Genomic DNA, 14,426 nt, shown 5'->3' with positions numbered 1-14,426 from the left:
GCATCTCCACCCCAAATACACTGAATCAGGATCTACATTTTAACAAGAGCCCCCAGGTGATTCTTACATATTACTTCCTGGGAACCTGTTAGAAATGCAAATTCTCAGCAGGGGTTGGAACCAGAATGAACCTGCTCAAAGCCCTTTCGCGAGGGGGTCCACCCACCACTGCTGGAGGTGGCCACGTGAAAAGCATGAAAAGGAATGCAGGCACCTCTAGGAGCAAAGACAAGCCCTGGCTGACATTCAACAGGGAGTGTTGGCTCACTTGGCCAACAACCTGAATCAGCTTGGAAGTGAATTCTTCCCCAAGGCCTCCAGATAAACATCCAGTTTGGCCCACACCTTGATTTCAGCCTTGAGACCCTAATAACCAGAGGACCCAGCCGCACCATGCTAGACTTTTGACACAAAGAACTATGAGAAAATAAATGGTTGTTTTAAGGTGCTAAATTTGCAGTAATTGGTTACAGCAGCAATAGAAAACTAATACATAAGAAAGACAAGACTGATGCCTCTTCCGTAACCTGGCCTCTCAACACCTACTCAAACTTACCTTCACTGAGTCCAAAACACACTATATTATTCCAGTCAGGCTGTTCTCCTCCCTGTATGCCCACATACATCATGCTTCTCACTTGCTTACCACTGACATTTTGCTCACCGGGACTGCTGATTCCTTTTTGCCCCACTTCTTTTCTACCATGGCCCTCTCCATCCCTGCCTTCTACAAACAAGCAGAGCCGGCTACTCTTCACCTGGTACAGGGTCATATGCTACTTTTAATTCAGTGCTTTCTAACTGCTTATTTTCTTTCCAGTGGGATTAAAACTCCTGAAAGATGAAGACCTTGTCTTATGCTTTCCCGCGGTTCCATAACACTGATCACTGTACCAGTTAGGTATTGAACCCTTGATAAATATTTGCTCAGGGAGTGACTGACTCAGCCAAATGAGTCTGACAGTGCAAGGGGTTGAAATGAGCAGCCTTTGTGTGGGAGATAGTCACACCGAGGAGGCAAAGCTTCTGGTGTTTCCTGTTAAAGCAAGCCCTCAGATTTGTATCGGGATTTGCAGTTCTCAGTGCATTTCCAAATACATCATCTCATGCAATTTTCACAAAAACCCATGAGATAAGGATGGCAGCATTTTTAATTCCCAGTTTTTAGAGATGAGAAAACAGCGGCTCCAAAAGGTTACAAGACTTGCCAGATAGCCCAGCTGATAAACCATGCCCCAGAGACAAAGGCAGAGGCACCACCCTGGCAATGTGAAAAACAGCTGAGGGAGAAGCAGCATGCCAGTGTGCAAGCACTGGAAAACCACCACCAGTGTGAAGACACGGTCTCAGGGTTTCCAGGAAGTCAGATTTAATCCCGTCTGTTTCTTCAAACTTGTGCTCATTCTCTTTCCCTTTCTCCATGTTTTCTTGCCTAGGAAGTTCTTCTTTCTAATCTTAAAACTGATAAATAGGGCATTTCTGCTAAGGGAGGGCAGCAAAATTCTAATCCCAACAGTGTGATTATTAAGATACATTCATAAAACCTCTCCTGGGGTAGATAAGATGGCAAAAGCTCTGAACCTGAAGTTAAAAGACTTAGCACATTAAAAATTTACCACCTTTAAAAAAAAAAAAAAACTACTGACTATGCAAAGGCATTTAACTGTGTGGATCATAACAAATTATGGATAACACTGCAAAGAATGGGAATTCCAGGGCACTTAATTGTGCTCATGAGGAACCTGTATATAGATCAACAGGCAGTCGTTCGAACAGAACAAGAGGATACTGCATGGTTTAAAGTCAGGAAAGGTGTGCGTCATGGTTGTATCCTTTCACCATATCTGCTCAATCTGTATATTGAGCAAATAATCTCAGAATCTGGACTCTACGAAGAATGGGGCATCAAGATTGGAGGAAGACTCATTAACAACCTGTCTTATGCTGATGACACAACCTTGCTTGCTGAAAGTGAAGAGGACTTGAAGCACTTACTGATGAAGATCAAAGACCACAGCCTTCAGTATGGATTACAACTCAACATAAAGAAAATAAAAATCCTCACAACTGGACCAATAAGCAACATCACGATAAATGGAGAAATGATCGATGTTGCCAAGGATTTCATTTTACTTGGCTCCACAATCAACAGCCATGGTAGCAGCAGTCAAGAAGTCAAAAGACGCATTGCATTAGGCAAATCTGCTGCTGAAGACCTCTTTAAAGTGTTCAAAAGCAAAGATGTCACCTTGAAGACTAGGGCGCACCTGACCTAAACCATGGTATTTTCAATCGCCTCATACGCACGCGAAAGCTGGACAATGAATAAGGAAGACAGAAGAACTGATGCCTTTGAATTGTGGTGTTGGCAAAGAGTATTGAATCTACCATGGACTGCTAAAAGAACGAACAAATCTGTCTTGGAAAGAATTACAAACAGAATGCTCCTTAGAAGCAACGATGGCGAGACTACGTCTAACATACTTTGGACATGTTATCAGGAGGGATCCATTCCTGGAGACGGACATCATGCTTGTTAAAGCAGAGGGTCAGTGAAGGAGAAGAAGACCCTCAATGAGATGGACTGACACAGTGGCTGCAATAATGAGTTCACACATAGCAACAATTGTGAGTATGGCACAGGACTGGGCAGTGTTTTGTTCTGTTTGTACATGGGGTCACTACGAGTCGGAACCCACTCAACAGCACCTAACAACAACAATGCTTTGCACAAACCATTGCCCTTGATTCCCCCACCTGGAGAACAGGAATGAAAATGCCCGCTTCACACCTCCTACGGCTGTTGTGACGATGAAGTAAAACAAGGAATCCTAGTCTTCTGAAAACTGTACAGGGCTACATGTATGTAAAATGTCAAATTCCTCATCCCAGTCACCATCGCCCCAACCAGCTCATCACCAGCACTAAGGCAAATCTTCCCCTCCCACCAAATATTCCAGGCTCCTGGGTGTGCTCCTGTGATGTGTGTTTTCCTTCCATGAGGCTGGCCTTGGCTTTTTAATGATTTCACCTTATTCAAAATATTACTGGTTAGAGTTATGAAGGAGTAACTGTGGGATATACCCCACACCTGCCTTAGCCCAAGGCAGGAACCCTGGCCACATGTTTGCTTCAGTTCATTCATAAGATAATCAGAGCAAAGCCAAAAAACACTGGCTGACACACATGCAGAAATTTGGTCTGCTTTTATGCTTCAGTACAAATACAACAGGTCATTACTAACTAGAAAGACTACGTCCTGTAAGTTACTGACTCTTATATAAGAACTTTCTACAATGGTGACTGTTCATCAAGTATTTAGGTTAGATTTAACTGTCACTTACTCTTTATAGGTGCCCTGGTGCACAGTGGTTAAGCCCGGCTGCTAACCAAAAGGTCGGCAGTTCCAATCCACCAGCTTCCCTTGGAAACCCCATGGGGCAGCTCTACTCTGTCCTGTGGGGTCACTATGAGTCAGAATCGACTCAAGGGCAATGGGTTTGGTTTTGGTACTCTCTTACAGCACTCCAAAGATTTTAAATTATAAAGAAATTTCAGATTAAGGTCTGGAGTACTTTATCAGAATATTAGACACACTTTCTGGTGAGGACTTGTCACACAGAAATTTATTACAAATCTAACAACAATATTTTACTTTAGTAAGTTTATATCTGATTTTCCTTGAATATTATTTATAATCCTGAAAAGACTGCTCTTTAAATCCTTTCACGGTGAATCAGACAAGCCTGTGATCACTAACTTCAGTAAGAACTTCTTGGAGATTTTTCTAACAGATTTTAGGTCTTGTACAGACAATGACATTTTAACGACATGGAAATATCTTCACAGACATTATAGTTTAAATAAATTAGAGCTGGAACTTGGAAATCTTGACTGTGCAGACCAGAACTGCATTTTGGAAACACACTGGATGACTCCTAAAGCTCCAGCTCTGCTTCTCAGCAGTTCTCACCCAAAGAAGCAGAACTGGGGGAAGGTGGTGAAGTCTGGCTTCAACACGTCAAAGTTATGGGAGTCAGAGCAGATACAGGTAATCCCCGACTTATGATGTATTCAAATTACCATGAACCACACTTACGACTGTTGTTTTTTTCTTCTTGTACATCTTATTGTTAGTTTCTGATTAGAAATGCCATCCTCATTCCTAGGGATAATCCAAATGACTAGAACCTTCCATGAGTGGAGCTACTACTGCAGCTGACAAATGCCAACGTTACCCAACTCTTCTTTATCATCAGAGTAAATTTTTATGATTTGTGCATTTTTTGTATGTATGTATTAAGATACATATATAAGTTTATATGTAATGTTTCCAACCCCCAAAGACAAATATGGATTGGATTTATAAAGACACGGATAATAATTGGGAAAAAAAAAAGTTATTTGACTTACGTCAGAACCAAGTTACAACATTCACTGGAATGGAACCTTGTTGTAAGTCAGAGACTACCTGTATACAAAAATGAGGAGGGAGGCGGGGCCAAGATGGTAGAATCATCAGATACTTCCTGTCATCCCTCTTTCAACAGAGACCAGAAAAAACAAGTGAATCAATTACATGACAATCTAGGAACCCTACTCATCAAACACAAAGCTGGAGAACTGGACCGAGCGGCAGGTGAAAGGAGGGACAATTCAAAAGCAGCAGAGAAGTACAGATTGCGAGATCGCCAGCACCCAGCTGAGTCTGCACAGTATACACGGGCTGAGGCAAGCAGCAACATCTAAAGACGAGCCCTACCACATCAGGTACAGCTAAGCAGTAGCAAATCTGCATGCACCTCTAGAACCAAGTAGGAGCGACACCAGACCTGCAAAAGTTAACTGAGGCTTCTAACCTACCACTGAAACAAATGTGAGAACCTGGAGGAAATGGATAAATTTCTGGAAACACACTGCCTACCTAAACTAATACAAACTGAGGTAGAAAAACTAAATAAACCTATAACGAGAGACTGAAGAGTTGATTAAAAAAACTCCCACCAAAAAAAAAGCATTGACGCGGATAGCTTCCCTGGAGATTTCTACCAAACTTTCAGAGAAGAGTTAATACGAGTACTACTAAAGCTATTTCATAGCACAGAAATGGAAGGAATACTCTGGAACTCATTCTATGAAGCTGGCATAACCCTGATACCAAAGCCAGGCAAAAATACCACAAGAAAAGAAAATTACAGATCAATTATCCCTCATGAACATAGATGCAAAAATTCTCAACAAAATTCTAGCCAATAGAATTCAACAGCATATCAAAAAAATAATACATCATGACCAACTGGGATTCATATCAGGTATGAAAGGATGGTTCAAGACTAGAAAATCAATCAACATAATCCATCACATAAATAAAACAAAAGAACCACATGATCTTATCAATCAATTCAGAAAAGGCATCTGACAAAGTCCAACACCCATTCCTGATGAAAAGTCTCAGCAAAACAGGAATAGAAGGGAAATTCCTTGACATATAAAGGGCATTTATACAAAGCCAACAAAAAAAACAGTCAACATTATTCTAAACAGAGAGACAAACAGCATTTTCCTTGAGAACAGGAACCAGACAAGGATGCCCTTTATCACCAATCTTATTCAACACTGTGCTGGAGATTCTAGCCAGTGCAGTTAAGGCAAGAAAAAGAAATAAAGGGCATCCAAGCTGATATGGAAGAAGTAAAATTATCCCTATTTGCAGATTTGATCTCATACACAGAAAACCCCAAAGAATCCACAAGAAAGCTATCGGAACTAATAGAGGAGTTCAGCAAAGTAGCAGGATAAAAGGTTAACATAAAAAATCAGTAGGATTCCTCTAAACCAACAAAGAGAACTTTGAAAAGGAAATCAGCAAATCAATACTATTTACAATAGCCCCCAAGAAGATAAAGTACTTGGGAATAAATCTAACCAGGGACATTAAAGACTTATACAAAGAAAGCTACAAAACACTACTGCAAGAAACCTATATAATTGTAAAAGCATACCATGTTCATGGATAGGAAGACTCAACATGGTGAAAATGTCAATTCTACCCAAAGTGATCTATAGATACAATGCAATCTCGATCCAAATTCCAACAGCACTTTTTAACTAGATGGAGAAACAAACCATCAACTTTATATGGAAAGGGAAAAGGTCTGGGATAAGTAAACCACTACTGAAGAAGAAGAACAAAGTGGGAGGCTTCACACTACCTGATTTTAGAACCTATCAGACTGCCACAATAGTCAAAACAGCATGGTACTTGTACAACACATTGGAAAACCTAGAGGAAATGGACAAATTTTTAGAAACACATTACCTACCTAAACTACACTAAGTAGAAAAACTCCCAACAATAACAAAAAAAGCCTTGAGCCTGACAGCTTCACTGAAGAGTTCTACCAAACTTTCAAAGCAGAGTCAACACCAGTACTACTAAAGGTATTTCAGAACACAGAAAAACCTAAAGACTGGGAAAAAGTTTTTGGCTATGACATATCCAATAAGGGTCCAATCTCTAAAATCTGTAGGGAAATCCAACACCTCTGCAAGAAAAAGACAAATAATCCCATTAAAAAATGGTCAAAGGATATGAACACTTGACCAAAGAAGACATTCAGGTGGCTAACAGACACGTGACGAAATGCTTGCGATCACTAGCCATTAAAACATTAGAGAAACAAAAATCAAAACTACACCAAGATACAATCTCCTCCAGACAATGCTGGCACTAATAGAAAAAACACAAAATAACAAATGTTGGAGAGGTTGTGGGGAGACTGGAACTCTTACGTGCTGCTGGTGGGAATGTAAAATGGTACAACTTTGGAAAACAATATAATGTCTCCTTAAAAGCTAAAATTGAAATATCATATGATCCAGCCATCCCATTCCTAGGAATATACCCTAGATAAATAAGAGCTGGCACATGAATAGACATATGCACACCCATTTCACTGCAGCACTGCTCACAATAACAAAAAGATGGAAACAACTCAAATGCTCATCAACAGATGAATGGATAAACAAATCATGGAACATACAGTGGAATACTATGCAATGATGAACCCACAAAACATCTCACAACATGGATGAGTACGGAGGACATTATGCTGAGTGAAACAGGTCAGTCACAAAAGGACAAATATTGTAGGAGACTGCTATTATAAGAACTAAAGAAAAGGTCTACACACAGAAAAAAACATTCTTTGATGGCTACTAGGGCGGGGAGGGAGGAGGAGGAGAAATCACTAACTTGATAGTAGACAAGTGTCAACTTCGGTGAAGGGAAGGACACACATTACAGGAGAAGTCAGCATAACTGGACCAAATCAAAAGCAAAGAAGTTTCCTAGACATATCCAAACACTTTGAGGGACAGAGTAGCTACGGCCGGGACCTGTGGACCACAGTTTCGGGGGACATCTAGGTCAAGTGGCATAACATAGTTTATAAAGAAATGTTCTATATCCCACTTAGGTGAGTAATATCTGGTGTCTCAAAAGCCTGTAAGCAGCCATCTAAGATAGATCTATTGGTCCCATTCCATCTGGAGCAAAGGAAAATGAAGAAAACCAAAAACACAAGGAAAATACTAGCCCAAAAGACTAAAGGACCCAAGGAACCAGAGACTCTACCAGCTTGAGGCCAGAAGAACTGGACACTGTCCAGCTACCACCAATGACCACCCTGACAGGGAACACAACAGAGAGTCCTGGGCAGAAGAGGAGAAGAATGTAGAACAGAATTCAAATTCATGTAAAAAGGCCAGGCTGAACGGTCTGACAGACTAGAAGAACCCCCAAAGTATGGCCCCCCAGACGCTCTGTTAACCCAGAAATGAAACCATTCCCTAAGCCTGCTCTTCAAAGATTAGACAGGATTATATAACAAAAAACAAAAAAAAAAATACACATGAGGAATGTGCTTCTTAGTTCAATCAAGTATACAAGACCCACTGAGCAGCTCCCGCCCAAAGGCAGGATGAGAAAGCAGGAACGGACAGGAACTGGATGAATGGACACAGGGAATCCAGGATGGACAGGGGAAGCACGCTGTCACATTGTAGGGATTCAACCAATGTTACAAAACACTGTGTACAAATTTTTGAATGAGAAATTAACTTGAGCTGTAAACTTGCATCTAAAGCACAATTAAAAAAAAAATGAGGACATTCTAACTGTGATCTGGGGCCAAGTTACTCTTTGAGGATTAATTTCTTCATCTGTACAACAGAAACGATAACGCTTCGTCTACTTCACGGGAGCACTGTGAATGCGCAATACAACGGCTATATGTGAAAATGCTTTGTGAACTCAAATCAAAACGTATGTATTTTATTAGCATGTATAAAGTCAGCTTATATCTACCACTATAATTGGGAGTAAGGAGCCCTGGTGGTACAGTGGGTAAAGCGCTCAGCTGCTCACTGAAAGGCCAACAGTTCAAAACCACCACCCAACCTGCGGAAGAAAGGTGTGGCAGTCTGCTTGCATACAGATTACAGCCTTGGAAACTCTCTGGGGCAGTTCTAGTCTGTCCTACAGGGTCACCCTGAGCCAGAATCTACTCGTTGGCAATGGGTTCGGTTTTAACCATCGTGAGTAGCATGAGAAATACGTGATGTGTCTAAACTAGGCTCATCTTCTCCTTTAAAACCAGCTCCTCCTTCAGAGGTTCCTGTTTATGCTGATGGCACCCCCATTCTCCCAGGCATCCAAGCTTAGAAACTTGGGTTGTAGTAGAAACCTTGCTCATCTACCCTTCCTGATTCAAGAATTATCGGTTCCTTTCAATTTTTTTTTTCCCAAAATATGAGTATGTTCAGGTCAACTCCTTGCTTAAGGCTCACTGACAATTTCCAACTGCTCTTGGGAAAAAGATCACAACATGTAAGTCATCCCCTCAGCTCTGCACAGTCTGGCCCTTCCCCACCTCCCCAGCCTTACTCCATAGGCTTTCTCCCCCTCTGTGCTCTATGCTCCAGCCACACTGGCTTCTGCCCGTTCCTCCAAAAGCCCTGTTCCCTCCAGCTACAGTTTTGCACATGACATTCCCTTTGCTAAAACTGCCACCTTGGTCGTCCTCTAGTTGTTACCTCAAGTTCCATGTCCTCAGCAAGGCCATCTCAGACTCCTGGGCATTGCCTGAGTTCCAATGTAATGGGAGTGCATAGAAACATAACCTCTCTTTTTTTTTTCCCCCTTGGAGCACTTATTATCATTTGAAATTATATGTTAAGTTATGCAAAGTTTCTACTCCCCCTAAATCATTAAATTTATGAGACCAGTGATCCGGTCTGTTTTTACTCCAATGCTGTAATCTCAATGCCTAGCACATAGTACCAAACCAAAAAACCAAACCCGCAGCCATCAAGTCAATTCTGACTCATAGTGACCCTATAGAGCAGAACAGAACTGCCCCGTAGGGTTTCCAAGGAGCGCCTGGCGGATTTGAACTTCTTTCATTTAGCAGCCAAGCTCTTAAGCACTACGCCACCAAGGCTCCGTGGGTCCTCAAATATACTTTTAAAATGAACAAGTAAATCAATGAATCTTGGGATCCTCTCCTCAGTGTCTACATAGTTTTTTTTCATTAAATAAATTTTATAGGGGAAGAGGAAAGGGAGCTTAATCAAATGTCTGCCGTGTGTTAAACACTGAAAATAGGTGCTTCTTCGTATTTATCTCATTTACTCATCTTAAAATCCTACCAGACTGCACTAATTTTCTACAGCAGCTGTAACAAAATTAGTGGCTTAAAGCCATACAAATTTACTATCTTGCAGTTCTGCAGGTCAGAGGTCTGATGTGGGTTTTACTGGACTACAAAAAAAAAATAGGTGTAAATAGGGCTGAATTCCCTTCTGGAGGTTCTAGGAGAAAAAGTGTTTCCTTGTCTTTTCAAGCTTCTAGAGGTCATCTGCATTCCTTGGCTTGTGTGTGGCCCTCTTCCTCCATCTTCAAAGTCAGCAATGTGATAGCCCTCTGACCATTCTTCTATAGTCACATCTTCTTCTGACCTTGACCTCAGCTGGGAAAGGTTCTCCGCCTTTAAGGGTTCATGCAGTTAAGCTGGGCCCACCTGGATTATCCAGGATAATCTCATCTCCACGTCCTTAACCTCAATCACATCTGCCAACTTCCTTTTTCCATGTAAGGTATTCACAGATGCCAGGGATTAGGACATGGATGTCCGTGGGGACCATTATTCTGCCTGCCAAACAGATTATTTATCCCTTTTATAAATGGGGAAACTCAAGGGTTAAGTACTATAGCACTGGTAAATGGGGGAGGCAAGATGCAAATTATTTCTGGTCATCTGAAAAGTATATGTTTTTCTCTAAAATGATAACCCTCTCCGTTTTATGGAATACTTTGTACAATTAAGATAGCATGATGAAATATTTCTGAGTGTACTAGGAGTAACATATATGGGGTTTACAAGAATAATATAAATTTACCATTATGTAAAGGTGCCCTGGTGACACAGTGGTTAAGTGCTCGGCTGCGAACCAAAAGGTCAGTAGTTTAAGCCCACCACCCACTCCGAGGGAGAAAAATGTGGCAGTCTACTTCCATAAAGATCACGGCTGTGGAAACCCAATGGGACAGTTCTACACTACGGTATGGGGTCATTATGAATTGGAATCAAATCAACGGCAATGGGTTGGGTTTTGCTGGGTACCATTAAGTAGACTATAGAGGTGGTTGATGATGCTCTTCAATTTAAATGCTCTCATCTGCCTCGCTGTGCACCCTGCTTTCAGAGTGAACTTCATCAAACATCACGGGAGTCTCTGAAAGCCCTTCCTTTGAGGCAGGGGAAGATGAGAAGCAGAATTTAAAGCCCTTCACCCATTTATTTCTACACTGCTTGTACTTAAACGCTTTCTTCTCTCCTCATCTCCACATGACAGCTTAACAGAAATCTAAGGAATGGAACTGTGCCATTCTGACTATGATATTTATCCTAGGGTCAAAGAATAATAACTATGGTGTCTATTTTAATTCCCATTTCACTCTCTAGTCCTACTTAAAAAAATTTTTTTTCTAGAAAAGTATTGTAATTCAAACACAAAAACAAGTATGCATACTTAACACTCTCAAGGGAGGTATTTTGTTGTTTTTCGTCTTCATTTTATGGGCGTTACAGAGGGAACTGTTTGGAAAGAGCTTGGTGTTAAACATGTTGAGCACAAGGCAGGCCTGAGCTGCTTGGGTGCCTCACTGGCCACACAGGGAAAGCACCCAAGGCTGCTCTGGAATGAAAACCAAGTTTTTAAAATTTTTGTACTCCTAAATATTTTGTACCGCATATTTGTTGTCCTTTGTAAATCCTTTTCACGTTATTCTACTTATCCTCATATTAGTGAGGCAGCAGAGGACAAGAGTTAAGAGAGGGACCTTGGGAGTCCTGCAGACCTGGGTTTGAATCCCAGTTCAGCCTCATTTCCTCACCTGTAAAATGAATAAATACGAATAGTCCCTCACTTACAAAGTTCTTGTGAGGATTAAGTGAGATACTCAGCAGTGTGCCTGGCCGTATAGTAACCTTTAACCCGTTAGTTATTGTAATATTACCACGCCCCTGAAGCAAATAGGACAGATGACTGTATCCCCCTGACAGTGTCAAAGAGGCCAGTGCACATGCAGCCGTGGGACTGGAACAGAAGTCAAACAACTACAAAACCCAGTGTAATTACATTCCTGGAAGAACTGGTTACTTCGTAATACAGTTTGATTGTATTTCCAAACTATAACCTGAGTAGCAAATCTGAGCTTTTTCAAATCACCTGAAACAGAAGAGAATTTATACCAATGTCAAGGATAAAATTTTATCGTGTATGAACAATAACAGTCCCCATAATCTGTGAAACCAAATAGGCACTGATGTTTGAAGTCCTCAGTATAAAGGGGAAGACTTAACAGAACATAATCTAAGCCATGAGGATTATAGATATTCCAGCAGAATATTATAGATAGCGCCAGCAGATACTGTACAGCAGGGGTCAGCAAACCCGGTGAAGCTACACTGGACCCAGACAAGTTCATTTGTTTATGTATGGTTGTGACAGAGATCGTATGGCCTACAAAACCTGATATTTTCTATCCGGTCCTTTGTAGAAAAAGTTTGCCAACTTCTGTTATAGAAGATACAGGGGAAAAACAACAAAGACAGCTGTAAAATGCTAAGTTTTGTTCCTCAAGCTCTTAGCACATTCAGACCCAGGAAAAAGGGGTGCTTTCTCTTTTTCAAGAAGTAGCAGATGAGCCAAACCTTCCAACATGAAATGAACAGCAGGACCTTAACAATGGGAGGAATGTTCCCCAGGAAAGCCAGCTTAATATGCTGATGCTTGGCTACCTTCATCTCAATGGCCCCAATATGGGTTGGGTGGAATTGTGTTATGGATTGAACTGTGTCCCCAAAAAGGTATGTTGAAGTCCTAACCCCTGTACCTGTGAATGTGACCTTACTTGGAAATAAGGTCTTTGCAGATGTAATCAAATTAAGATGAGGTCGTTTGGGATTAGGCTGGGCCCTAATCGAATGACTTGGGGTCCTTAGAAGAGAAGAGATACTGACACAGGGGAGAAGGCCACGTGAAGACAGGGCCAAAGACTGGAGTGGACCACCTACAAGCCAAGGAATAACTGGAGCTACCAGAAGGTGGATGAGGCAAGGAAGGTTCTTCCCCTGGAGCCTCTGGAGGAAGCACAGCCCTGCCAACACCTTAATTTTGGACTTCTAGCATCCAGAGATGCCTGTGTTTTACTGACTATGCAAAGGCATTCGACTGTGTAGATCATAACAAATTATGCATCACATTGTGGAGAATGGGAATTCCAGAACATTTAATTGTGCTTATGAGAAACCTGTACATACATCAAGAGGCAGTTGTTTGAACAGAACAAGGGGATATTTCATGCTTTAAAGCCAGGAAAGTTGTGCATCAGGGTTGTATGCTTTCACCATACCTATTCAATCTGTATGCTGAGTAAGTAATTCAAGAAGCTGGACTGTATGAAGAAGAATGGGGTATCAGGATTGGAGGAAGACTCATTAACAACCTGAGATACACAGAGAACACAACCTTTACTTGCTGAAAGTGAAAAGGACTTGAGGCACCTACTGATGAAGATCAAAGACCACAGCATTCAGTACAGATTATGCCTCAACATAAAAAAAACAAAAATCCTCACAACTGGACCAATGAACAACATCATGATAAACGGAGAAAAGGTTGAAGTTGTCAAGGATTTCATTTTACTTGGATCCACAATCAACACCCATGGTTGCAGCAGTCAAGAAACCAAAACACACATTGCATTGGGCAAATCTGCTGCAAAAGACCTCTTGAAAGTGTTGAAAAGCAAAGATGTCACCCTGAAGACTAAGGTGCACCTGACCCAAGCCACGGTATTTTCAATTGCATCATATGCATGCAAAAGCTGGACAATGAATAAGGAAGACCAAAGAAGAACTGACGCCTTTGAATTGTGGTGCTGGTGAAGAATATTGAATACACCATGGACTGCCAAAAGAACGAACAAGTCTGTCTTGGAAGAAGTACAACCAGAATGTTCCTTAGAAGCAAGGATGGCGATACTACTTTGGACATGTTATGAGGAGAGATCAGTCCCTGGAGAAGGACTTCATACTTGCTAATGTACAGGGTCAGCAAAAAATAGGAAGACCCTTAACAAGATGGATTGACACAGTGGCTGCAACAGTGGCATCAAGCATAACAATGATTGTGAGCATGGTGCAGGACCAGGCAATGTTTGGTTCTGTGGTACATACAGTCGCTATGAATCAGAACTGGCTTGATGGCACCTAACAACAACAACAGCATCCTGAGAAAGCAGCCCTGGTAGTGCAGCAGTCAAGCGCTCAGCTGCTAACCCAAAGGTCGGTGGTTGGAACTCAACAACCACTTTGCAGGAGAAAGATGTGGCAATCTGCTTCCATAAAGATTTCAACCTTGGAAACTCTTTGGGGAAGTTCTACTCTGTCCTATAGGGTCTCTATGAGTTGGAATCAATGTGCCGGCAATGGGGTACAGCACTGGGAACTGTGAGAAAATAAGTTTCTGTTGTTGTAAGCCACTTCACTTGTAGTAATTTGTGAAGCAGCCCTAGGAAACAAGACACCCAGTTCTGCAATCTTGGGCATTTACAGACCTGAGAGACTCACCTGGATTTTCTCATCTTCAGGGGTTGGTGCTGGTCTAGATCCCTGCCCCAGTTCCTTCTCCTCGGTCACTTTCTTCGAGCTGTGCTCAGTCTCCCAGTTATTTGGTGCTTGTAGATCACAGTGCTGTGATTTTGTTTCCAAGCAATTGGTGAGTTCTTTGGCTTGAGTTTTTCTGAAGAGAAACAAAAGTGAAATTATCAAAAAAAATTCTTCAACACTGACAGCTTT

The 14,426-nt window shown here is 41.6% G+C and overlaps 1 protein-coding gene across 2 annotated transcripts in view; it reads right to left on the bottom strand.

Moving 5' to 3' along the window:
- Positions 1 to 14,426, bottom strand: part of SH2D4A (SH2 domain containing 4A) — an 83,058-nt gene that overhangs the window by 49,013 nt on the left and 19,619 nt on the right. For both annotated transcript variants that reach the window (XM_003412493.3, XM_064272753.1), the window contains exon 4: positions 14,199 to 14,370. In XM_003412493.3, the coding sequence (XP_003412541.2) occupies positions 14,199 to 14,370 (172 nt within the window). The remainder of the gene's footprint in view (positions 1 to 14,198; positions 14,371 to 14,426) is intronic.

The sequence above is a fragment of the Loxodonta africana genome, chromosome 19 (assembly GCF_030014295.1).
Source record: "Loxodonta africana isolate mLoxAfr1 chromosome 19, mLoxAfr1.hap2, whole genome shotgun sequence".
Classification (NCBI taxonomy): domain Eukaryota; kingdom Metazoa; phylum Chordata; class Mammalia; order Proboscidea; family Elephantidae; genus Loxodonta; species Loxodonta africana.
This window is presented reverse-complemented; position numbering and strand designations above follow the sequence as displayed.